The following is a 27,662-nucleotide window of genomic DNA, read 5'->3' as shown; positions in this document are numbered from 1 at the left end:
TGGGGAACTTCGATGGAAATGTGTTACCCTGGTACAATATGGGCAGCCTTGCTTCTAGCGGAGATGATAACATTTTGGGACAGATGTGCCTGGACCCTCCCCTTCCTGGTTTCACAATATTTGGGCCATGATAACACCTCTTGAAGCTAAAGGAACGTTCTCATCTGGCCTGCACATCAAGTTAGAACGTAAGCGTGCAAAAGGGACCAAAAGTCGCAAATTGTATGGTCTTTTTCGCCACCCTCATCGTTGTTGTGGAAAGGGGGCATGATTTCGAAGAAGGGGGTCCGTGGCTCAAGGCCCGACAAATTTACAATAATTTACGCCAGAAAACTGGCGTAAATTATAGTGGAAATCCTAGTTGCCGTGGATTTCACTTCAAGGGGTGTAGCAAGGTAGAGGCACTGATCAGACTAAGCAACCCCATTAACTAGTTAGAACGGAAAAAGAAAATTAACTTAAAAAAAATTATACTCCCCTCACTGCTTCTCTTCTCTTCTCTCCTCTGACTCACTCATCACTCCAGCACCACTCATACAACGTAATGACGTCAGGTAGGACATTGTATGCGACGCAGCACTGATGACATTGAAGTGCTGTGTCGCATAAAAGGCCCTGACGCTGCTCGGCGTCAGGACCCTGTACGTGCAGTGCTGGAGTGATGAGGGAGCCGCAGGAGAGAAGAGAAGAGGAGCAGAGTGGTGAGTACAGATGTAGCCGTTTTTACCTTTACTTTTAATGTATTAAATAAACAATGGCTAGATCTCTTATCTTTGATGTGTGATATCACACTGCAGCAAGTTATCAGAATCAATTTAAAGAGGCTCTGTCACCAGATTTTCAAACCCCTATCTCGTATTGCAGCAGATCGGCGCTGCAATGTAGATAACAGTAACGTTTTTTTTTTCAATAACGAGCATTTTTGGCCAAGTTATGAGCATTTTTATATTTATGCAAATTAGCCTTTCTTAAGTACAACTGGGCGTGTTTAAAGTTAAGTACAAGTGGGCGTGTATTGTGTGTGTACATCTGGGCGTTTTTACTTGTTTCACTAGCTGGGCGTTGTGAATAGAAGTGTATGATGCTGACGAATCAGCATCATCCACTTCTCTTCGTTAACAGACACACAGCGTGTTCTCGAGAGATCACGCTGTGGTGTCACTTTCTGCTCGTCCGACACGATGCAGGACCTGGGGCAGGAAGTGTGTCTGTGCACTGCCAGAAGCTGGGTGGTAACGAAGAGAAGAAGTAAGAAGTAAAACAAGTAAACACACCCAGATGTACACACACAATACACGCACGGACTGAGTGGTGGGTAGATTAGGGCTCACTTGTCTGTTTCCCTATACCTGTCATTACACTTGGCATGAATAGCTGTAAGTAGCACTCTGGATTTTGTTGTCTTTTACAATTGTGGATATGCATATGATGTCAATTCACATATATTTCATAGTTCCATACAATTCTATGTAAAGAATGCATAGGTTTCCACTTTGAAGATAAGCCCTGAAGAAGTCCCCCCTAACTATAGTGAAAATTTGTCATACCTGTAATTTTGCTCTCCTTGAGTCCAAAGGCAGCACAGAAGGGTTATTGCCTTGTTACTGAAAATATCATATGGCCAGCCCACCTAGCGTTAAAAACATTAACATTTAATAGCTGAGCCTATATAAAGTCCTAATGCCTTAGCTATCATGTGTAGAGATGAGCGAACCGGGACAACCGAACCCGGTTTCTGTCCGAACATCGTGAAAAGTTTGGTTCGCAGCAAATCCGAACTTCACCGGGTTCGGCCGAACACGTTTTGACCGAACCCGGCTTATGAGTCACTGATTTTCCGGTACACGACATCAGGAGATAGTCACTGTCCAGGGTGCTGAAAGAGTTAAGCGATCGGCAGTAACTGTTTCAGCACCCTGGACAGTGACTTCCGAACACAAGATACATCAACGTGTAAAAAAAAATAGAAGTTCCTACTTACCGATAACTCCATGCTTCTTCTTCCAGTCCGACCTCCCGGGATGACGATTCAGTCCAACTGACCGCTTCAGCCAATCACAGGCCGATCACAGGCTGCAGCCAATCACAGGGCAATCCCAGGCTGCAGCAATCACATTGGCTGAAACGTCATCCAGGGATGTCGGGCCGGATGTCGAGAGGGACGTGTCACCAAGGCAACGGCCGGGAGGCCGGACTGGAGGAAGAAGCGGGAAGTTCTCGGTAAGTACGAACGTCTTTTTCTTTTTTTTTTTACAGTTTGCTCTATATTGTGATCGGAATTCACTGTCCAGGGTGCTGAAAGAGTTACTGCCGATCAGTTAACTCTTTCAGCACCCTGGACAGTGACTATTTACTGACGTCGCCTAGCAACGCTGCCGTAATGCCGGGTGCACACATGTAGCCACCCGTCATTACGGGAGCTCCATACATGATTTATTATGGGCTTTCTTGAATTACAGGTTCGGTCCGAACTAGTTCGGTCCGAATCGAACTTTTTCAAGAAATTCGGCGAACCAGCCGAACCGAACTTATCATGAGTTCGCTCATCTCTAATCATGTGTCATAAATAGACAAAAATGACTGCCAAAAACATATTCATTGCCTTTGGACTCAAGGAAAGAAAAATTATGTCAGACAAATTTTCACTTTTCTAATCGACCTCAGCAGCACAGAATGGATTTATGTAGCAAAAAAAGGGGGGATGATTTGGCTTTAAATACTGTATCTAATACACCAATGCCAACACCAATTGTCTTTGATAAATCGATGTCAAGCTTATAATGCTTTATGAAGGTGGATAGTGAAGACCGATAAGCTGTATTACAAATGTCCAGAAGCGAGACTTAAGCTCTTTCTGCCAAGGAAGTAGCTGCAGAACTGGTAGAATGCGACTCTTACTGGAAAAGGAGGTAATGTTTCCTTCAGATTGTAAGCTTCCAAAATTGCTGTCTTGATCCACCTAGCATGATTGCCTTTGTTAGCATTTTGACCTTTCTTAAGTTAATTTCCGGAAAAAAAAATCTGACTCAAGGGAACCGGATATTAGAACCAGCTCAGTTAGCAAAATTCTGGAAGCTTCTGATTGCTTCTGTTTGACACCAAATACAACTCCGGGAGACTGCACTTGTTGGTAATCCACTAGAAGCATTTAGGATTCAACTCCCACTCTGATGGACTGATTGGCCTCTGACTCAGAAAATCCGCCTGAGTATTCAAGAAGCCTTCTATATGGATGGCTCTCAGATCTGACACAAATTCCTGTGCCCAGCTAAAAATCTATCTGCAGTCTTTCAAGAGGGATTTGCTTCTGGTACCTACCTTTGTTATATAAAAAAACAAAGGTTAGGTTGTCTGATTGGACCATAACTGATCTTCCTTTGACCAGTTTCTGGAAGTGGTAAAAAGCCAAACCAATGGCTTTTAATTCCGATAATTTGTGGATCGAGATCTGTTTTTCCTTTGCCAGACATTCTGTATTCAGCTGTTTTGAAAATGTTTATCCCTGCCTTTTGCAGATGCATCTGTTGTGATTATGACAGTATTCTTGAAATAAAATTCTTCCTTCTCGAGATATTTTTGTCTTGAAGCCACCACTCCAAGTCTTTCCTCGTGTGGGCCCTTAAGGATATTTGGACTTAAAGATTGTCCGGATTCCGAGCACAGACAGCAATTATGTCCTGTTGAAACTCTTTGATAAGAGCCTTGACCCAAGAAGATGATGTTATTATGACAACAGTTATGTCTGCCTAATGTCTTATTTATCCTGTGGACACTCAACTGAGAGACTTTTAATGAGATGGTGAATTTCTCTGTGGCTCACAGAAATCTTTGGTGAGGTATATACAATGTCATGGAGTTGGAGTCCATTAAAACCCCAGTGACAACTTCCTTGTGGTTGGAAGTACATACGATTTTTCCTGAGATGCTGTAATAAATGAACAATTATTTGTAGATAAACCTCTAGAATATGTTCTGATGGTGCAACCAGGATCCAGTCATCCAGGTAGGAAAAGATTTACACGCTTTGACGTCATAAGATTGCAACAAATAATACTGCCACCATTTTGAAATACCTAGGTGCTGGAGAGAGACCAAATGGAAGAGCCTTGAATTGCAGATGCTTGATGACACATTGATGAAATAGCGCAATTCAGAGGAATCTTCTGGATTCTTTCTTTAAAAGTACAGTATGTGCAAATAGGCATCCTTCATATCTAATGATCCAAAGAAGTGTATTTGATTTATTCACCAAGCATAAAAACACTTGCAACGTTTCAACCCATGAATGGGTCTTTATCAATTCATGGGTTGAAACATTGCAATTGTTTTTATACTTGGTGAATAAATCAAATACACTTCTTTGGATTATCTTGAGTGCTGCAGTTCCTTTCTTCGATTGCATATTGATTGTCTCCCTTGGACCTGGGATTCTTTGCTGCGTGCACCACCCATGTTTGGGGAGTTGTCCTTTCACACTGAAGACATTTTTGTGGCTGTGCTGCTGTTTTCCTGAATATCATATCTAAAGATGCCATGAGATTTCCTTGTTGAGAGACATTTGTCACAGATTTTACAGTGTTCATTTTGAATTGTATCTTTTTGAGACATTTGTTCACATAACATAAATCGATTATTAATCACCACTTGCCCCATGTATTGGGGAGAAAGGTTTCCTTAAATCTATGGTTTGAATGTCGTTGGTTATTTCTTCTGCGGTTTCCTGACTTGTTGCATGGATATGATCCTCTTTGGAAATTAAAAACAATTTGAACATTATTTATTTACTTGAAAAATTGCCAAGCCCTTGCCCTTATTATTAGATTCCAAAAGCTGGTTCATATATAAGATTGCAGAGGTTGCTCTTGGAAGCAACATCACCTAACCACGGTTTTAGCCAAATCGCTCTTTTTTCAGTATTAGACTCTTAGTGTATCTTAAGGAAAATCGCAAAGGAATTCTGCAACTATCTTGAGAGACGACAACTGCTTTAGAAGGGCATTTCTTGAAACTCAATTTTGTATGTGTCTTCCCTATTGCACACTATTAATGCACAAGAAACCAGAACTATAGCAATCGCCGCCTTGTTAAGAGCTGAAAGATTACAATAGGACTTTTTCAAGAAGATATCCAGTTTTCTGTTCATTGGGTGTGTCAACAAGGCAGAGTCATCTACTGGATAGTAGGACCTTTTAGAAAGTTTAGTCACCGCTGGATCTACACTTGCCGGGAAGTGCCTGTTAGAATTAGCAGCAGGACTGTTGCTAATCAATTATTTATGTTATCTCTGTGTTTGGGCATTGCTAGGCAATGCCTTTGGTCTTAATCTGTATTTGATCATCATTTAACTTTGCCTGGTTGATTAGGGCAAAGTACTTTTCTTGGGCCTATATATACTTCAGAATTGGATTACTCAGGTGCTGGTTATACTGTTTCTGGCATTTGCTAAGTTTTGGGATATTCTTGTTTGTGACTTTGTTCTTGCCTAGTCTTTGTTTGTACTGTGGGACCTATTGGTCCTCTGAGAGATCTGGTTTTTGTATAGGGGTTTTATGTGTATCCTGGAATTAGAAGTTCCACTGCTTTGTTTGCCTTTCTTGTGCGATTGGTCTACTGCCAAGCTGTTGTCTTACCCTGCTGTGGGAAATTATTCTGATAGGGTCAGTGAGTGCTGTGAATTCTTGTCCACTGTCTATTTGTCTGTTAACTGCTTGCATGCTAATTGTCAGCCATCCACTCCATATGCGCATTGTCTCCATCTTCTTTTACCTCATCCACTGTTGAGTTACTTGTGCCTTTTGTTTCAGCCAGTGTTGATGCGTAACATTTGACACACAACCTGTGCTTTGATTTTTGCTTCCTAACTGGTGGAGTAACTGAGCATTCCATTGAAAATTTTCTGTGGGAAAGGCAAATAGCACACTTTACAGGTGAAATAATTATTTTCTAAAAGTTGTTCACAGGATACACAGTGTCTGTGATTGCGTATAAGAGCCCTTTTATGACTACCTCTGCTGGAATAGCTTGACATCTGGTACAAAGCAAATAAACTGTTAGCACTTATCAGATATAAACTCCCCTGCACAAATGGAGCATTTTGTACTTTTAACATCAAAAAGTCTGGCTGCCAGGCACACAAGGTACAGTCATGGATTCAGCTTGCTTAAACATTTATACTGTTTAGGCTGGAATTGGTAGGATACGTCACCCGTTGATGGCATTATATTGGAATGACATATGCATTTCAGCGCCAGAGACATGTCTTGATGACATGGGATGCACACTGTGATCCTCCTTTCTGCGCCTGTGCAAACAATCAAGCAGTCGCGAACTGAGGACATCAGATAACGAACTTGCAAAATGGCCAGGAATAAAGCCCGACATGGATACAAAACCAGAGAATCCTTCATGATGTAACATAAAACTCTACTCTACTAAGGTGGGCTACGCAGGCAAGCACTTTAGACCTGCAGTAACAAGGACAAGAAAAAAAATAAAACACATGATTGCTAAGGCTGTCATGTCCGTGGCTGTGGGCCGTCAGGTTCACTCTCCCCCTGACGGCCGCAGCCATGGGTCTGTGAGCGCTGGCGCCAGTCTCCTCCTCCGGAGATGCCAGCGCTCACTTCCACTCACCTCAGCCGGGTCCCGTAGGGGCAGCGAGCGCACCGGACTTTAATGTTTTAATCAGCCCATGAGTGCCCTGGACTATAAGAGGGACCCAGCCCCTTGCTTCAATGTCTGAGCATTGTTGGTTGTTTCCTAGTTTGTGTTATGCAAATGGCCTCCCAGTGTTTCCCAGTTCCCAGTGTTTCCTGTATCCTGTATCCCGTGCTATCCTGGTCAAGTGCCGTGTTATAGTCGTGCTGTGCTGTATTCTACGCCGGTCCTGTTACTCCTTGCCTGAGGTCTACCCGCTGCCTAGTCTCAGCCAAGCCTGCCTTGCTACTGTCCGAGAAGCCACAGGTACCCTATACAATCTATAGACCTTGACCTGCGCCCTGTTGGCTAGCTGTTATACCGCCAAGGCGGTACGGCCCAGTGGATCCACGAACCCTACATGACAAAGGCATTATATAGGCTCTTCTATTAATTATGTTAATGTATTTAACTCTATGTGGGCTGGTCCAAGGCTATTTTAGTGACAAGACAATAACACCACTGTGCTGCCAAGGACGATTAGGTGGTGACTATGTCCAGAAAAGTTTTAGTTTGCATGGAACTAGATAGCAAAAATGAAAATGAAATATATGTATGTATATATAGGACAAAAGTTTTGAGACTGACACAAATTTGGGTTTTCACAAAGTTTTCTGCTTTTGTTTTTATGGTGGCAACATGCATTAACTCTAAATTGTTATGAGCGATCAGATGAATGGCAATTAATTGCAAAGTCATTTCTCACCATAAAAATTGACAATCACAAAAACCCCATATCCACTGCATTTCAGCTCTGCAACAAAATGACCTGCTAATATCATATCAGTGATCTGATTAGCTCAGGAGAAAGTGTTAATGAGCACAAAGCAGCTGATATCACTCTGTCATGCTGATTGAATTATAAGAGCAGAGTGGTTGCTTTAAAAGGGGGATGGTGCTTGAAATGTTTGTCTTCTTTGCTTAACCATGATTACCTTCAGGCTGGGTTCACACGACCTATTTTCAGGCGTAAACGAGGCGTATTATGCCTCGATTTACGCCTGAAAATATGGCTCCAATACATCGGCAAACATCTGCCCATTCATTTGAATGAGTTTGCCGACGTACTGTAACGACAGCTGTCAAAAGACGACGCGTAAAATTACAGCCTCGTCAAAAGAAGTGCAGGACACTTCTTGGGACGTTTTTGGAGCCGTTTTCTCATAGACTCTATTGAAAACAGCTCCAAAAACGGCCGAAAAAACGGCGCGAAAACGCCGCGAAAAACGCTGCGAAAAACGTGAGTTGCTCAAAAAACTTCTGAAAATCAGGTGCTGTTTTCCCTTGAAAACAGCTCCGTATTTTCAGAAGTTTTTGGCTCAGCGTGTGAACATACCCTCAAGGAAACACGTGCAGTCATCATTGCAGGCTAGGACATTGCTGTTTGTAAGATTTCCGCTAAATCAACCATTTATTGGATCATCAAGAACTTCAAGGAGAGAGCTTCAATTGCTGTGAAGAAGGCTTCAGGGCGCCCAGGAAAGTCCAGCAAGTTCCAGATCTCCTAAAGAAGTTTCAGCTATGGGATTGCTTCAACACCATTTAGAGCTTGCTCAGGAATAGCAGCAGGCAGGTGTAAGTGCATCTGCACGCACAGTGAGGTGAGGGCTTTTGGAGGCTGGCCTGGTGTCAAGAAGGGTAGAAAAGAAGACACTTCTTTTTAAAAACAACCCATCAAAGACAGACTGACATTCTGCAGGAAGTACAAGGATTAGACTGCAGAGGACTGGGGTAAAGTAATTTTCTTTGATGAAGCCCCCTTCAGACTATTTGGGACATCTGGAAGTATGATTGTCCGGAAAAGAAAAGGTGAGTGCTACCATGAGTCCTGTATCATGCCAACAGTAATGCATCCTGAGACCATTCATGTGTGGGGTTGTTTTTCCTCCAAGGGAGTGGGCTCACTCACAATTTTGCCTAAGAACACTTCCATGAATAAAGAATGGTATCTAAACCTCCTCCAAGAGCATTTTATCCCAACGATCCAGGAGCAATTTGGTGATGAACAATGCTTTTTCCAGCATGATGGAGCACCATGTCACAAGGAAAAAGTGATAACTAAGTGGCTCGGTGAACTAGACATTGCAAATTTTGGGTCCATGGCCAGGAAACTCCCCAGATCTCAATCCCAATGAGAACCTGTTGTCAAACTTCAAAAAGCGGGTGGGCAAACAAAAACACAGAAATTGTGATAAGCTCCAACCACTGATTAGGCAAGAATGTGTTGCCATCAGTCAGGATTTGGCTCAGGAGCTGATATTCAGCATGCCAGGACGAAATGCAGGAGTCTTGAAAAAGAAAGGTCAACACTGAATATATTGAGTCTTTGCATAAACTTGATGTATTTATCATTAAAAGTTTAAAAACTTATGAAATACTTATAATTGTACTTCAATATACCATAGAAACATCTGACTAAAAGATCTAAAAACACTGATGCAGCAAACTTTGTGAAAACCAAAACTTGTGTCAGTCTCAAAACTTTTGGTCAGGACTGTATATATATATATATATATATATATATATATATATATATATATATATATAAATATTACCCTGAATTTCCCTTTTAAAAAGCTTATGGCTTTGGATATGCCAACAGTAATAGAGGGAAGTGTCTTGGTATAATTTATTGTGAATGGGGGAAGCTACATAAAAACGGTGGATTGAAATGTGACAAAATAGTTTTAACTTCAGTTGTTGCCTGGTATAAACAGACTCTTAATATAAGGGGAGCGTTGATCTATCCCCCATCTCTATTAGTCAGGGTCGTGTTCAGAGATTTACATAGAGCAGAAGTAGAGGATCACTGGTGTCCTCTTAAATCAATTTCAGTTGATGCAGTAAAAATATTCATTTGACCTGCAATATATTTTGTGTTTAGAGGGGGATAAATTAATGGAAGTAATGTTATAAAAGTCTGTGTTGGTATCCTGGCCAGGAGACATTTTTTTAAATTATGTACATCTAGTTTGAAACAAATGTGTTTTCTCAAACCCTTTTCTTTTCCTATAAAAAATCTTTGTATTATGGATAAAAGAGGAAAGAGATATATTTATATATGAAAAATCTTTAAAATATATTTTTATATGGAATTTAATAAAAATTTATACAAAATTATTCTTATCCCAAAGAGTGCCTGGTATGTTTTGGAAAATATTTATGTATTTTTTTTTTTAATTATTGCTCTCCGAAACGGCACCGTGCTATATATGGATTGCATATTTTGGGATTTCTATTAGGTATGGTTTATAACCATTTTTTGTGTTTAGCTGACCTGCAATATACCTTAATGCTGTGAGTCATGGGGTGACACAGCTGATCGTTAGGTTTCTTGCAATTCAAGTTTATTCTGTGGGAGCTGCATGTATTATCCTTCATACATAATAAGCATGCCAAATAGTATATTTAATCTTACTACCATACCATGTTTCAATACAGATCAGTTCACCCAAGTAATTGACATTGAACTTATTTTGCAGTTTGTGATAAAAATAAATGTATTTTATGTTAGGAGCATTGGTTACACATAGCAATATACATTCATGACATCTTTGTCCCAATATAACCTTGTAGCTTAAATTTTAAATACATTCCCACCAGAGTGATCTCTGTTTAATGTTCCAGAATTGTAGAGAAAGTCTTTCTTTATATATTTGTGCAGCGCTACTTAAGAATTAGTTCTGACATCATTTATAGTAGTTCTTAAGTAAGTTTTTTGAATCGTATTAGCTTTTGGAAGGCTTGTTTGAAATCCTCATTAAAAGCAGTATATATCACGGGGTTGATAAGTGAGTTAAAATAGCCCAGCCAAGTAAAGACGTCAAACAACAAAGGATGAAACCAGCAGGCATCTCTGCATATAGGCAACACCAGGGACACTACAAAGAATGGCAACCAGCATACTATGAAGGCTCCAAGAATTATTCCTAGTGTTTTTGTGGCTTTCCTTTCCCTGACTACAGACAATCTTTTTCTTTCTAGAATGCTGTCTGCAAGTTTTATCTTGATGTGATTTATGCATACTGGAGCGCCTCCTGTGTGGGGATGAGCAGCATTGACTGCACAAAAAGAAGACCCGGTTGATCCAGTGATTAAATGAGCAGTAGTGAACCTCTTTCCACAAATAGATGGTGGTCTGAGAATTCTTGTTCGTGCTGCTATGTATATTCTCCCATATAGTATAATCAGCAATATTGTTGGTATGTAGAATGCTCCACAGGTAGAGTATATGGTATAGGAAATTTGATCTGTGTTTATAGAACAGTCAGTAAGTTCTTCTTGAGCTTTCGCTTGTCTCCAAAACAGTGGTGGAATAGAGATACATATAGATATTACCCATACTACGGATATCATAGCAACAGCTCTTCCTGCTGTACGATGTTTGGAATACTCCAGCGCATCTGTGATGGCCCAATATCTATCTAATGCAATAACACAGAGATGAAGTATTGAAGCCGTACAACAGGTGATATCAGATAATAACCAAATATCACAAATGATCTGTCCAAATGTCCATGAATGATGTACAGTGTATACAATACTAATAGGCATTACTAATATTGATACCAATAAATCCGTAAAAGCCAATGAACCAATTAAATAATTTGCAGGAGTATGAAGCTTCCGGGTCATGTATATAGTAATAATTACAAAAATATTTGAAAGTAGAGTAGCTAAAGTTAATAATGATAAAAAGATAGCAACTGTAACTTTCACTCCCAAAGCTGTCATTTCATCCAATTCCATCTTAGATCCAGAAGAATTTAAAAAGTGATCTGTGAGAATGTCACTTTTTAGGATCAATGACTGGTTATAAAAATTCATTTTTAATTTACAATTTACTCAATAGTTTATTTGACCATAATATAGAATAGTATAAAGCTTTATACTGTATATTCATTTCCATTTACTTATATTACCAGATATAATATAAACAAATATTTGTTTTTAAATGTTTCAAAAATATTCTTTTATATGCAGAGATTAATATTTTTAAAAGTCTCTGAGTATTGAAATGTTTACTGTTCATGAAATTATTTTAAGATTTTTTTATTGAATTATTTATATTTTGTTTTAGTGTAAAGCATAGATTATTTTAAAAAATATGTATTACATTTAAATGTCATATTTAATCTTGAAACTTTAGCAGACTTGAAGTTTTTATTTAATATTTATTTAGTACAAATATCTCATCAGAGAATTGCCTGATGTTAAACGATAATGCTTTTCTATAACTAGTCTTTGAACGTCCTCTTCAAATGCTATTTGCCCTAATTTAACAACCTTTTTATTTGGTTCATGTTGATCCAAGGTGACTTCAAAGCATGCCATCATTGATGATTTTGCAGATTTAATTTATTTAGAATCCATAAATATTTGAAAGAGATTTCGATGAAAGTTTGCATTTTTTAAACAAGCTTGACGTAAACTTGAAGAAATCCAGGCTCTGCATCCTAAAAAAAAAGAGCAAAATAAGAGGTGAAAAAAAGGGTAAATGTGATTTAATTTAAAGAAATCACAAAATACTTTATGTAAAATAGTCTTAAAAAAGCACTTAAAAGTGAGTTCTGCAATTTTTTAGATGCTTTCTAATTGATGAATGAAAACAGCATAGTCATTAGAAATAAACATACAACAAAGTAGAAAAAAACAGAAATGATCCAGCGATAATGATATCAAAAATGGGAAAAAACTAGGTTTCCGCTTTATTGAGATGCAAGCTGTCAGAGCTTGGAATGGAACATCAGGAGGAAAAACCAAAGTGGTGATGCGGCAATAGATTAGCCTACGCGTTTCAAGCACTTAGGCTGTGCTCTTAGTCATGGCTGGATACAGCCATGACTAAGAGCACAGCCTAAGTGCTTGAAACGCGTAGGCTAATCTATTGCCGCATCACCACTTTGGTTTTTCCTCCTGATGTTCCATTCCAAGCTCTGACAGCTTGCATCTCAATAAAGCGGAAACCTAGTTTTTTCCCATTTTTGATATCATTATCGCTGGATCATTTCTGTTTTTTTCTGCTATTGCTGCCGTGTGCCGTCGCGGCTGACCCGGGCGATTACCAACACAGGAGTGTCAGATCGGTGAGCTGGAGGTTTCCTCCCATTTCCCTTTTCCTTCTATACTACTACATACAACAAAGTACTTTTAATGCATATTAACATTTTTCACTATTAACAACACTATAATTTGTAAGAAATAATATTGCAAAGAGCAAAAGTTGATGGTGCATAGGAAATTGCCAAAGACACTTACAATTTTAATTCCCTAACAAGTGGGTGTTGTTAGGTAGCGGGATTATGTGTAGAGATTAAAAATAATGGAGCAACTGAAATGTTATCAGACAGCTGAGATGAATAAATATATATTCCATAAAGGGTAAAGTTACATGGAAACTTAGGGGACTATAAAATAAAGGACTAGGTTTGTGGGTTCAAAAGTAATACTGTGGCTAAGTAATATAACAAGTATGGTTAGTTATTATATTGTTTATATGTATCTGTGAATAACAATAGAGTAATTGACACCCAAACAGATTTTTTTTGTCCATGAATAATTGATAGAATAATTCTACAAATTAATAAAAACAATAATATGAAGAGGGGGAGGGATGAAAAAAATGGCAGAAGAAATAAAATCAAAAGATCACTTTTTTATTTTTGCCATCAGAGTTGAAAAGCTCTGTCATGTAAGGATTGAATTGTAAATGAACTTTGTCACTATGTAATGTCTGATATTGTTTGTTTCATGTTCCCTCTAAATTGTAAAGTGCTGCGTAATATGTTGGCGCTATATAAATAAAGATTATTATTATTATTAACACCTATTTGAAAATCACAAAATTCAATGCGTGTTTAAAAAAATGACGAAGTGAAAACAGAATGTTAGTAATCTCTGCTAATTTATTTAAAAGGAAAAACTAAAATATTGCATTGACATAAGTATTCAGATCCTTTACTCAGTACTTAGTTGAAGCACCTTTGGCATCAATAACACCCTCCAGTCTTCTTTGGTATGATGCCACAAGGTTTGCAAACCTGGATTTGGGCATTTTCTGACATTCTTCTCTACAGATCCTCTCAAGGTCTGCCAGGTTGGATGGGGACTGTCAGTGGACAGCCATTTTTCAGGTCTCTCCAGAGATCTTCGATTGGGTTAAAGTCAGGGCTCTAGCTGGGCCATGCAAGGACATTCACAGAGTTGTCCCTAAACCACTCCTGTGTTGTCTTGGCTGTGTGCTTAGGGTCATTGTCTTGTCAAAAGGTCAACCTCCGGCCCAGTCTGAGGTCCAGAGCAGTCTGGTTCAGGTTTTCATTAAGAATATCTCTGTACTTTGCTCCATTCAGTCTTTCCCCAACCCTGACCAGTCTCTCTGTCCCAGCTGATGAAAAACTCCCCCACAGCATGATGCTTCCATCACCATGCTTCACTGTAGGCATGGTATTGGGCAGGTGATTAGCAGTGCCTGGTTTCCTCCAGACATGGCGCTTAGATTTGAGGCCAAAACATTCAATCTTGATTTCATTAGACCACAGAATCTAGTTTCTCATAGTCTGATAGTCCTTTAGGTGCTTTTTTTGTTGTTGTTGCAAACTCCAGGTGGGCTTTCATGTGTCTTTTACTGAGGGGAGGCTTCTTTCTGGCCACTCTGCCATAAATCCCAGATTGGTGGAGTGCTGCAGGGATGGTTGACCTTCTGGAAGTTTCTCCCATCTGCACACAGGATCTTTGAAGCTCAGCCAGAGTGACCATTGGGTTCTTGGTCACCTCTCTTACCAAGGACCTTCTCCCCAGTTTACTTAGTTTGATGGAGCAGCCAGCTGTATGAAGAGTCCTGGTTGTTCCAAACTTCTTCCATTTAAGAATTATCGAGACCACTGTGCTCTTGGGAACGTTCAGTGCAGCAGAAATTCTTTTGTACCCTTCTCCAGATCAGTGCCTCCACACAATCCAGTCTCTGAGCTCTACAGGCAGTTATTTCTCCTCATGGCTTGGTTTTTTCTCTGATATGCATTGTCAGCTGTGAGACCCTTATATAGACAGGAGTGTGTTTTTCCAAATCATGTCCAATCAAATGAATTTACCACAGATGGAATCAAATCAAGGTGTAGAAACATTTTAAAGACGATCTAGAGAAATGGTAAGCTCCCGTAGCTAAATTTCAAGTGTCATAGCAAAGGGTCTAAATATTTATGTCCATGCAAAATTTGAGGTTTTAATTTCTAATAAATTAGCAAAAATTTCTAAAATTCTGTTCTCACTTTGTCATTACACAGAATGAGGGGGGAAAATGTGCATTTTTTTTTATTTTAACACAAGGCCTCAACATAACAAAACGTGAGAATAGTGAAGGGTCTGAAGAGTTTCCGAATGCACTGTAGGTCCACAAATTGGTATGTAATTCAACCACTCAGAAATATTCTATGATGCGTGGGTTATGTTTTTGGGTACCTTATGTAAATATGGAAGTAAAATAAAATATTTTTTATTAGCAAATAAATAGAACAGTACTCTAAAATAAAAATAAACTCAACTTTTTTTTCTCCCATGCACAGATTTGACTCCCAGCATGGAGAATTTTTTGAGAAGTCGAATCAAACCCTGGATGGCAAACACCCAGTGACTTATTTCTATGGTGCTTTTTTTTTTGACAGTTTTTTTTAAAATAAGTATAAAGTTTAAATATCTTTCAAATACTGCCTTCCTAAAATGGACACTAACTTTAAAAAAAAACTTAAGCTGATCTAATATTATACATGTTACACAACAACTTTGTAATTTACGTACTGTTACAATTTTGTTGTTTTATCTATGCAAATTCTGTGTGAAGATACTGCCACTAGGTATCTCCTTACTGTAATCTGCTGTCCAACTCCTGTTGTCAAGCAATGTCAGTCCCTGCTTACAGAGCAGAATTGACAGGCTGCAGAAGGTGGGGGTGTGTCTCTTTACTGCCTGCCTATACAAGTATATTGAAAGGGGAGGGGGAGCAGGAGGAGGGAGCAGAGAGAGAAAGAGAGAGAGTCAGCAACACATATGATACATGTAAGTCTATGGAGGGGAGAGGTGTGAGTAGGGGAGGAAAGAGGAGCAGACTGAGAAAGACACAGGCTACAGGTAGGACTCCTATGTCACCACTGTGCTGGATCCTCAGCTACACTGGTCTGTACTTCAGGTAGAGTATATGGTATAGGAAATTTGATCTGTGTTTATAGAACAGTCAGTAAGTTCTTCTTGAGCTTTCGCTTGTCTCCAAAAGAGTGGTGGAATAGAGATACATATAGATATTACCCATACTACAGATATCATAGCAACAGCTCTTCCTGCTGTACGATGTTTGGAATACTCCAGCGCATCTGTGATGGCCCAATATCTATCTAATGCAATAACACAGAGATGAAGTATTGAAGCCGTACAACAGGTTATATCAGATAATAACCAAATATCACAAATGATCTGTCCAAATGTCCATGAATGATGTACAGTGTATACAATACTAATAGGCATTACTAATATTGATACCAATAAATCCGTAAAAGCCAATGAACCAATTAAATAATTTGCAGGAGTATGAAGCTTCCGGGTCATGTATATAGTAATAATTACAAAAATATTTGAAAGTAGAGTAGCTAAAGTTAATAATGATAAAAAGATAGCAACTGTAACTTTCACTCCCAAAGCTGTCATTTCATCCAATTCCATCTTAGATCCAGAAGAATTTAAAAAGTGATCTGTGAGAATGTCACTTTTTAGGATCAATGACTGGTTATAAAAATTCATTTTTAATTTACAATTTACTCAATAGTTTATTTGACCATAATATAGAATAGTATAAAGCTTTATACTGTATATTCATTTCCATTTACTTATATTACCAGATATAATATAAACAAATATAATGTTTTTAAATGTTTCAAAAATATTCTTTTTCAGTCCTTCATGCTGCTGCAGCTTCTATATATATATATATATATATATATATATATATATATATATATATACGGTCCAAATACAGATGAACACAGCACTCCAACAAATTCAGAAAATCAGGCCATGTGCTCGTCACCAGGGGATGAATCATTTCCCCATTTTAGATGTAGAAAATCATAGAACGCAGTAACGGCACCAGGACTTCAAGGTAGATGAAAACAGGGTGGATCCTTTGAAACCTGTCGGTTTTCCTGACATGGATATTTTAGTAGATACTTGAATTCCCCATAAAATAACAATTCTAAATAATCTTTTCTTATAACTCTATAATGTGCCGTTCCTTTTTTATTCCTCCTAGAAATGTATTAATAAATTGAACACCTGGTGTTTTGCATTCCCCTTGTCAATAGGGTGTGTTTCCACACACTATGACTCTGTCAGCACTGATTAAACAGTGTCAGATTGTGTATGGGGACACCCCAAACAGGTAACACCCAGATGTCAGTTTATTTGTACTTTTCTAAGAGTAATAACAGAGGAATTGCATTACTTAGAGGTCTAAGAAATGTGTTCCAGAATAGTTTGCTCATTGGGAATACAATAATTTTTGTATTAAAACAGACATGTCAGAGGAGCTAACAGGTCCTTTGACAGCAATAAAATCAATATATAATATTCTTAAGTAAAGTTTTTTTTTCCAGAATCATAAACTATCACCTATCCACAAGATAAGTGATAATTTTCTGGACGCTGGGGGCCACACCACTGGGACCCCCACTGATAGTGAGAACAGTGGTCCCCAAACGCCAGATCCTCCTTGCTGCAACCCGCGCAGTGATCCGCATCATTCAATGTCTATGAGATTGACTGAAAAAGCTGAGCGATGCACTCGGCTGTTTCCGTCATTCCCATAGAGTTGGAGCGGGGGTGTGCATGCTCAATCACCACTCCATTCAATGTCCTGTTCACAGTGGTCGAGCAGTGAGGAGGATCTCGGGGTTCTGCACCCCCGTTCTCACGATTGTTGGGGGTCCCAGCTGTAGCCCCCAGCAATCAGAAAATTATCCCCTATCCTGTGATTTATGATATTGGGAAACATCTTCAAATGTTTCAATCTGTCTATTAACTAACCTAATTTTATTAGGTTAGCAATTTAACTATAGATTTAAAAATGATAAATATTTATTTTATTTATGTTACCTTATTTGTATATTAGCATCCAGAATAAGGTCCTGTTCACATCTGCATCAGAGGTTCCATTAGGTGCTTTTGGTATTCTTGTTGTTCTGCTCCTATGACAGAGCAGAACAACGAAGCCAGGAACGCAGATGTGAACACAGACTTACTCAAAGTAAATGTTACCATTTGTCAAATATTCAACAAATAAATAGTAAATAAAATAATTATTGCACATACCGTATCTGTGATGAGGGCTATTTCATTGCATGATGCTTTTACATTTGACCACTTGAGGGAGCTTTTGTATTAAATTCAATAGGCACAAGGGACTATCGGAACTGTGCAGTAACACATGCTGTTTATGTAGGATGCTATTTCCGAGCATTTGTAAATGGCAAGAAGCGTTAGGCATAAATACTGGGGGAAAATTATATCACTTGTATATGAGGATTCCTGATGTACTCACAACTTTATACACTACAAAGATTTAACAATATTGCTTGGCTTGTTTTTGGCAAGCACAGACCATTTTAGATCCTATTGCCAATAATTCCTAGGAAAGAGTGAAACCCATGCGGTTATAGCGCTATGACTAAAATAAAACGCAGCAATGATACTACTTTTGTTCATGTTTATAGTTAAAATGCAAAAACAGCCTCATTAAAAATTGTGGTAAACCAATAGGGTTGCTCTATTCAAATTATCTTTGTGCAGAGTTTTTTTTTTAAATTGTGATTACTTTTTCTTCCATTTTTGCATATGTTTTCCTCAAAATAATAGTTAAAAGTATTGTCATGTTTTGGATACCGGAAAGTAGGGGGACAAGAATTCAGGAGCAAGGCAAGATAACTATACATATCCACTGGAAAACAATCCTAGACAACAGCAGAGAGTCAGACAGGGCAATCGGGGCACTTGCGATTCACGCCATAATTTATTCGGACCAAATAGAATTGGACAGCTAATTTGATAGAATCGGCCCTGAAACAAATTTGGGGGATTTCCCTTATCTAAGTGCTACCAATAAAACTTGGAGAACCATTTTTTCAATGAGGCGCTCTTCATACAGCCAGAGACCACCCCAAAAAGCCTCTCAAACATTTTAGCTTTAATATTTGTTGCAACTTGCACAACCATAAATGGTGAGCACAACCCACTTTGTCTCCTTTAATGTCACTTCTATGAAGCACCCGCTGTTTTTGTATGTTTTTAGTACATTACTACTAAATAACCAATTTTGGTCTGCAGAGATACTACGTTTGAAGAAGGAAAGCTTATCACTGGGGACTAACATGTTTAGTACTGAGGCAGTTAAACCTCCTTTATAGTTTTAGAGCCCCATAGAAAAGCTGTTGAGCTCAGCCCTCCACAACCTCACAAGAATGGCATGGGGATGGGGAACTTACTGCACTCTAACATTAACTCTTAGGGTTGGAGTTTGACTGTCTTCACTGAATTGTTGTAGACAAATTATATGAATGCAAAATGTATATATATACACTACCGTTCAAAAGTTTGGGGTCACCCAGACAATTTTGTGTTTTCCATGAAAACTCACACTTATATTTATCAAATGAGTTGCAAAATGACTAGAAAATATAGTCAAGACATTGACAAGGTTAGAAATAAGGATTTTTATTTCAAATAATAATTTTCTCCTGCAAACTTTGCTTTCGTCAAAGAATGCTACATTTGCAGCAATTACAGCATTGCAGACCTTTGGCATTCTAGCTGTTAATTTGCTGAGGTAATCGGGAGAAATTTCACCCCATGCTTCCAGAAGCCCCTCCCACAAGTTGGATTGGCTTGATGGGCACATCTTGCGTACCATACGGTCAAGCTGATCCCACAATAGCTCTATGGGGTTGAGATCTGGTGACTGCGATGGCCACTCCATTACAGATAGAATACCAGCTGCCTGCTTCTTCCCTAAATAGTTCTTGCATAATTTGGAGGTGTGCTTTGGGTCATTGTCCTGTTGTAGGATGAAATTGGCTCCAATCAAGCGCTGTCCACAGGGTATGGCATGGCATTGCAAACTGGAGTGATAGCCTTCCTTATTCAAAATCCCTTTTACCTTGTACAAATCTCCCACTTTACCAGCACCAAAGCAACCCCAGACCATCACATTACCTCCACCATGCTTGACAGATGGCGTCAGTCACTCTTTCAGCATCTTTTCAGCTGTTCTGCGTCTCACGAATGTTCTTCTGTGTGATCCAAACACCTCAAACTTCAATTCGTCTGTCCATAACACTTTTTTCCAATCTTCCTCTTTCCAATGTCTGTGTGCTTTTGCCCATATTAATCTTTTTCTTTTATTAGCCAGTCTCAGATATGGCTTTTTCTTTGCCACTCTGCCCTGAAGGCCAGCATCCCGGAGTCGCCTCTTCACTGTAGATGTTGACACTGGCGTTTTACGAGTACTATTTAATGAAGCTGCCACTTGAGGACCCGTGAGGCGTATATTTCTCAAACTAGAGACTCTAATGTACTTGTCTTGTTGCTCAGTTGTGCAGCGGGGCCTCCCACTTCTCTTTCTACTCTGGTTAGAGCCTGTTTGTGCCGTCCTCTGAAGGGAGTAGTACACACCGTTGTAGGAAATCTTCAGTTTCTTGGTAATTTCTCGCAGGGAATAGCCTTAATTTCTAAGAACAAGAGTAGACTGTCGAGTTTCACATGAAAGCTCTCTTTTTCTATCCATTTTGAGAGTTTAATCCAACCCACAAATGTAATGCTCCAGATTCTCAACTAGCTCAAAGGAAGGTCAGTTTTATAGCTCCTCTAAACAGCAAAACTGTTTACAGCGGTGCTAATATAATTGCACAAGGGTTTTCAAGTGTTTTCTAATCATCCATTAGCCTTCTAACACAGTTAGCAAACACAATGTACCATTAGAACACTGGAGTGATGGTTGCTGGAAATGGGCCTCTATACACCTTTGTAGATATTGCATTAAAAACCAGACGTTTGCAGCTAGAATAGTCATTTAGCACATTAACAATGTACAGAGTGTACTTCTGATTAATTTAATGTTATCTTCATTGAAAAAAACTGTGCTATTCTTGCAAAAATAAGGAAATTTCTAAGTGACCCTAAACTTTTGAACGGTAGTAACTTTTGAGCTGTAGTATCATTTATATATAAAATTTCCAGCACTAAGCTGCTGAAAAAGATGAAAAACAAATGTATATACCAGCTTGAGCAATATTATATCACTTACTACATTAGGGGCACAGCAACTTTTAAATTCAGTTTCATATATTACTAGAACTTGTGGTCTAATGAAGGTATATTATATAACATTATTATGGTGATGATTAGCCAGGTACACGCAATTGCTTCTGAGTTTCCAGACACATTTCAATAAATAATGTTGTTTAGTGGATTATGATCCTTTTAGGACCTATTTTAAAATGCAATAATGTTCTTTCTTAAATCAATAAGAGCAAAACCTGTTTTAATAATTAATAACTTTTTTATCTTTGTATTGGAACACGATAAATGATGACTACTACAGGATATCCTAATGCTTGCGTCAAGGGTTTTTATTTATTATATATGCAGGATGGAGGCTTCGAGGTTCACTTTGGAATACTTATACCCATGCCGCATCTAACACAAACAACCATACTGATAGTTTCTAAATAATACAGGGAATGTTCTACTCTCACGTACAGAATAGAAACATCAGCGACAGTCATTAGACCTACATACAGTGGCATACACAGAAGGGACGGCCCCCCAAAGCAAAGATCAAATGCGCCCCCATTATGGTGCTGGGTTTTGCAACCCAGGACAGAAGGGCCTCCTCCGAAACCCTGTGCAAATTCACTACCCCCTTAGTTGCCAAAAATGTAGTTCCTCTGTAAAGTGGACTCTAGCACTGGTTCTTATCACAAATATGATCAAAGTAGAACCAAAAGAACATAGTAGTTGTCATGGCCGCGGTCGTGTTGTGTCATCTGCCACTTCCAGTGTTGTCTGCCACGTTAAGTGTCATCTGTCACGCCAAGTGTCATCTGCCATGCCAAGCATCATCTGTGCCACGAATCATCTGTGCCAAAGCGTCTGCTACGCCTCGTGTCTGTCTGGACTCTTACAGGTACTCTTGTGCTAAGACTTTTGCACAGACTGTTGTTTAGCCAGCGATACGATTCGATACGGCGGAGTGGCCTAGTGGGTCCACATACCCCGGGATCGTAAAAGTGGAAGTCATTATAGAACCGAACAATCAATGTAGTGACTCACACAACATACAATTGTCACCTTAGAGAAGAATATGGTTACTAGTAGTTATTGCATGTCTGCTCACAAGAGGGCATTGTGACATTATCTTTGTGTTATGTGATGCAATGTGTATTAGAATTTAAAGCGGGTATACTGTAAGTGTTGCCTTAAATGGAATCACTTCAATTTTAGTAAATGGGTAAATAGATCAAATGTCCACAAGCAACGAGAACTAGATTGTTCTACATTTGAGCATTAACTGAGAGATATAGTACTGAAAAAATAATGTTGTCTCTAGGCATCTATATATTGATTTACACAAAACTTCCCTTCCGTGTATTTTATTGGTAAGAAATAGATGTAAGACAATAACACAAAGTGATACCAAAGTACAACTCTTCTAGTAGCAAAGGATGATGATGTTATATGACCCCTCTAAACCTCTATATTCAAAATATGTGCAAACATGGTTAGAAACTGTACATTGATCTAATGTGAAGTATACGTTTAGAACAACTTCTCCAACTAGTCAAGTAACTCCACAGGAAGAAAACTCCTGATGCCACATCCAGCAGCCATCATGCTAAAAAAAAAGTGCCATTCACGTAAAGAAAGTGTGTAACTAAAATACATCTTTATGTCTACAGGCATTAAAGGGAATCTGGCAGCAGTTTTGAGGTATAACCGATATTAAGTTCCCCCGACGCGGCGGTCGCAAGTGCAACTCTTTGCTCTGAGTGACGGCTCTAGTGGCCAATCAGAAGATGTCTAGAATCTACATTGATAGCAGAGAGGCTAGGCTGGCAGCGTTCTGTGAGGAGAGCCAAGGAGTACTTGCACATCAAGTACCCACCTCAGTAGCAATTGTGACTGCAATGCCGGGGGAATTAAACATCGATTTCTCGGTCATGCACCTTGTTATAGTTACTATTCCCTCTGCATTCCCTATATCGCTCTGTTAGCAGTTTTGAGACCTTAAAACTACTGACAGGTTCCCTTTCAAGTTGTCCTATCATCAAACCCTGATTATATTTTAAGTGCTTTCTATACCGTGCATGTACAAAATAGAAAAAAGTAAAGGGTTTCCTGTGGAGTCCCATTCTCTTGGGTGGGAGAAATCTGCCTCAAGTACATTGTTTCCTGACGCAAAGACATAGGCAAGAAATAGGCAAAGAATGAATAGGTTTGTAATTAGACTTCTACAAGGTTCCACTTTAACAGCCTTTGGCAGAAATTGAGTGCCTATTACTTTTTCTGGCAACTTCTCAAGCATTGCTATGAAGCCAGGACCGCCTGCTTTCCTAGAAATTGACTGTATACTGGAGAGAAATAGCATAATTTGTACAAAGCAATTTAAATCTAGCCATAGACCTAGTGACAATTGGACCCTTTGGGATATGTTCACACGTGGCAGTTTTGTTAGAAATTTCTGAGATTTAATATCCTTTCCATACATATGAATGAGGTTGTTTCCACAGCATGGGCGTGAAATTCTTCAAGCCCCATTGTATGCAACATATAAACATTTTTGCAACTGCCAATTCTGCCTTGTGTGAATATACCCTTAATGTGAATTGAGAAATGACGGTATAGTATAGTATATTTATGTAGAATAATGTATAGGTAAAACAGTATAGCAGTGAAGTTAAGTATAGATAAGAAAAGCTAAAATAAGATCTATCTATCTCACTAAACATGCAATATGCATAAACAGTTTATCTATTTATGTGGGACATTAAATACTTTATATACATTGATAAATAAAACATGGTATCTTGGTTGAGCTTTACTCTAATTGTTTATGTTTCTTTACAGGAAACTAAATGAAATAAAATGTTAACAGGTCTGATATAAAATATTAATTCTGTATATATATATATATATATATATATATATATATATATATATAAAAATATATATATATATATATATATATATATAATGTAATTAAAAAGTGTATTTTAGAACTTAGCAAAGTGTTTGTTTTTTGCAGCAGGTAGTTTTGTAATTACCACCTTATATTCTACAGGTGCAGTTAGAAATGTCCTGAAAAGTCCATCTTTTATCAGAATTCAAAGCATTAAATAGTATTAAAATATTGAAACATTTATATTTCTATACTGTATGTTTAAAGAGGCTCTGTCACCACATTATAAGTGCCCTATCTCCTACATAAGGAGATCGGCGATATAATGTAGGTGACAGTAATGCTTTTTATTTAAAAAAACAATCTATCTTCACCACTTTATTAGCGATTTTAGCTTTATGCTAATGAGTTGCTTAATGCCCAAGTGGGCGTATTTTTACTTTAGACCAAGTGGGCGTTGTACAGGGGGAGTGTATGACGCTGACCATGCACTCCTCTCCATTCATTTACTCAGCGCATAGGGATCGTGCTAGATCCTTATGTGCTGTCTTATACTAACACATTAACAATACTGAAGTGTTTAGACAGCGAATAGACATTCCACGGAATGTCTATTCACAATCTCTGCACTTTGTTACTGTTTCTATGGTAGTTACAGCAGAGGAAGCGTGATCTCGTTGTGACCTGTCATTCACAGCGAGATCTCGCGAGATCATGCTCCCTTTGCTGTAACTACCACAGACAGAGTAACGAAGTGCAGAGATTGTGAATAGACATCCCGTGGAATGTATATTCACTGTCTAAACACTTCAGTATTGTTAATGTGTTAGTATAAGACAGCACATAAGGATCTAGCACGATCCCTATGCGCTGAGTACATGAATGGAGAGGAGTGCAGGATGCTGATTGGTCAGCGTCATACACTCCCCTGTACAACGCCCACTTGGTCTAAAGTAAAAATACGCCCACTTGGGCATTAAGCAACTCATTAGCATAAATCTAAAATCGCAAATAAAGTGGTAAAATAGATCGTTTTTTTTTTTAATAAAAAGCATTACTGTCACCTACATTATAGCGCCCATCTCCTTATGTAGGAGATAGGGCACTTATAATGTGGTGACAGAGCCTCTTTAAGCCATTTACTAGAAAACTATTTCACTGATACTTGTTGTAAAGTATAGATTTGCGCCGTTCAGCCATATTAAAACCACCTGCCTAATATTGTCCCCCTTATGCCATCAAAACAGCTCTGACCCATCAAAGCAAGAACTCCACAATACCTTAGCAGAATGTTTCCTGTGGTATCTGGCACCAAGATGTTAGCAGCAGATCCTTTAATTCCTGCAAGTTGTGAGGTGGGGCCTCCATGGATCTGACTTGTTTTTCCAGGACATTCCACAGATGCTCAATCGGATTGAATTTGCAGGCAAAGTCAAAACCTTGAACTTTTTTGTCATGTTCCTCAAGCCAATCCTAAACAATTTTTTCAGTGTCGCAGGGCACATTGTCCTAGTGAAAGAGACCATTGCCATTAGGTAATACCGTTGCTGTGAAGGGGTATACAATTTTGGGGTAGTTGGTACGTGTCAAAGTAACATCCACATGAATGAACTCATCCATGTATTGCAGTGTATTGCACCCAAGTCCCTTAGCAAAACTAATAAAACGTGTAAAAAAAAAGTATAAAAATAAAAAAATATAAAAAGTTCAAAGAAAACCCTTTTCCCATTTTTCCCCAAGCACAATGTAAAAAATAAAAAAAATAAAAGAAATTGGTATCGCTGCGTCCGTAAAAGTCCGAACTATTACAATATGCCATAAATTAACTCGCACGGCGAACGGCGTAACAAAATACAATTTAAAACCCCAGCATCGTTGTTTTTTGGTCATCTTAGCGCTAAAAAAAATAAATAAAAAATGATCAAAAAATCGTATGTACCAAAAAATTGTGCCAATAAAAACTACATCTCGTACCGCAAAAAATGAGCCTTCACACAGCTCAATCGATGAAAATATATAAAAGTTATGACTCTCAGCATGTGGTGAATCAGATTTTTTTTTTTAACAAATAGTTTTTCTTTGTAAAAGTATGAATTATAAAATATTTTTTTCCTATTTTCTGTCGTTTAAAACCTAGGTGTGTCTTATAGTCCGAAAAATACGGTAATCGTACCCTGTTTTGGCTTGTACATATTCTCTGCTGTCTTATACGTCAATTTTTACCTGACCTGTTGTGACCGAGCTTGCCTGACTACACTTCCGGTTTTCCCACGGTCTCACATACCCTTGTTAACTGAGCTTTGGCTTGTTTGCCTATATTTACACATACTCCAAGGTACCGCATCCCGGTTCTGCCTGACCTCTGGCTAGCCTGACTACTGCTTTTTACTAGATCCCCAGCTCATTGTGCTACCCTTACTGGTATTGTACTACTCTTACTGATACAACGCATGCTGTGTTATAACTTCTTTTTAGATACAATTATAAAATGGACAGTTTTGAGAGGGACATGTTTAGGACGCTATTTCCCAGTAGTATAACGACAAACTAGTGGTTTAGTGCCATAAAATCTAGTGACAGGTTTCCTTTAACTGTTTGTACTAAGTGGTTCTGGAATTTTAGCCCACCACTGTTAGATTTTCATGATTGAGTTGCTTGTTTTAGGTCCCAAAGGAATGATATACTTTAGTCTAAATAAAGTGAAAAAGCCAAGGTTTTGGGACTAACTCAAACCACAGCAATAGCCAAAATCTCCAAGTAGTGAAGAAGAAGAAGAAGAAGAAGAAGAAGAAGAAGAAGAAGAAGAAGAAGAAGAAAAAGAAGATGAAGAAGAAGAAGAAGAAGAAGAAGAACAGTGATGAAATTATCCATGGGAGTCTAGCCTGTTCAATTTACTGCAAGGTTTCATAGAAGAAGTCACAAAACGCCTCAAGAAAGTATCAGACCTCCCTAACCATTGCTAAAGTCAGCCCCTTCTTCTATAGGAATCGGGGGGGGGGGGGGGGGGGGGGGAATGTAATAATGGGAGTGTATAAAAACACAAACCATAATTATCAAAGAGTAATATCAACAGTAGTCTAACATTTGTAACAAAATGTCTCGGTGATCCCCAAATCCTTTAGAATGATTTTCTATAGGCCGACAAGCCAAATTCTGCATTCCGCAACAAGAACGTCACACCAACATTAATACTGTACATGTTGGTGGCTTTGTTGCCTTGTCACCTAAACAATTTACCATTACTGAAGGAGCCATTAATTCTGTTTTATAAGAATTATGACAATTTAACATGTTAGTAGTGACTTGTATGTCTCATTTAGTAACCAGGTAGAATATCAAAGAAGGCACTGACGGTATCTGTTTAGAGCCTGGAACTCTTAGTGTGATAATTGAGTATTACACCCTTTAATATTTTACCTAGCGACTTAATAAAGTGTACAAGTTTTATAGACTGAAACCTGAAGCAACTCTGCTGCTAAGTCCGCAACAACATCTGCATGTAATGCATGCAGATTTTGCCGCATATCCAACGTTGATTTACCGTGAATAAGTCAGCAAATTCCGCAGAGGAAATTGTCTGCCATGCCTGAACATGCCGTAATAATTCAAAAGCTGTTATATGTTAACTCATGTTTCCTATTATATTTTGTTCAAAGATCAGAAATTAATCCGTGTAACCAATATTTATTAAAAAGAGACATCTGGTATAAGGAAAATACTTTTTGACATTAATTTAAATTGAAGAGGAAATGATGCG

General features: G+C 38.5%; 2 protein-coding genes and 1 long non-coding RNA gene across 3 annotated transcripts in view; all 3 read right to left on the bottom strand.

Annotated features, from left to right (window-relative positions):
• Window positions 1-10,127: 10,127 nt before the first annotated feature.
• LOC142741167 (5-hydroxytryptamine receptor 1D-like) lies at window positions 10,128-11,523 on the bottom strand. Its single transcript, XM_075850553.1, has one exon. The coding sequence runs from the start codon at window positions 11,521-11,523 to the stop codon at window positions 10,402-10,404; it is 1,122 nt and encodes a 373-aa protein (XP_075706668.1). The 3' UTR covers window positions 10,128-10,401.
• A 303-nt stretch (window positions 11,524-11,826) lies between these two features.
• LOC142741169 (uncharacterized) overlaps window positions 11,827-27,662 on the bottom strand; it is a 34,853-nt gene continuing 19,017 nt past the window's right edge. The window contains exons 2-3 of the long non-coding RNA XR_012881021.1: window positions 25,186-25,414; window positions 11,827-12,152 (exon numbers count right to left, since the gene is read on the bottom strand). This is a non-coding gene — a long non-coding RNA (uncharacterized LOC142741169). The remainder of the gene's footprint in view (window positions 12,153-25,185; window positions 25,415-27,662) is intronic.
• Window positions 15,871-16,479, bottom strand: LOC142741168 (5-hydroxytryptamine receptor 1D-like). The gene has a single exon (XM_075850554.1). The coding sequence runs from the start codon at window positions 16,477-16,479 to the stop codon at window positions 15,871-15,873; it is 609 nt and encodes a 202-aa protein (XP_075706669.1).

This window comes from Rhinoderma darwinii, chromosome 2, assembly GCF_050947455.1.
Source record: "Rhinoderma darwinii isolate aRhiDar2 chromosome 2, aRhiDar2.hap1, whole genome shotgun sequence".
In the NCBI taxonomy this organism is placed as follows: domain Eukaryota; kingdom Metazoa; phylum Chordata; class Amphibia; order Anura; family Rhinodermatidae; genus Rhinoderma; species Rhinoderma darwinii.
This window is presented reverse-complemented; position numbering and strand designations above follow the sequence as displayed.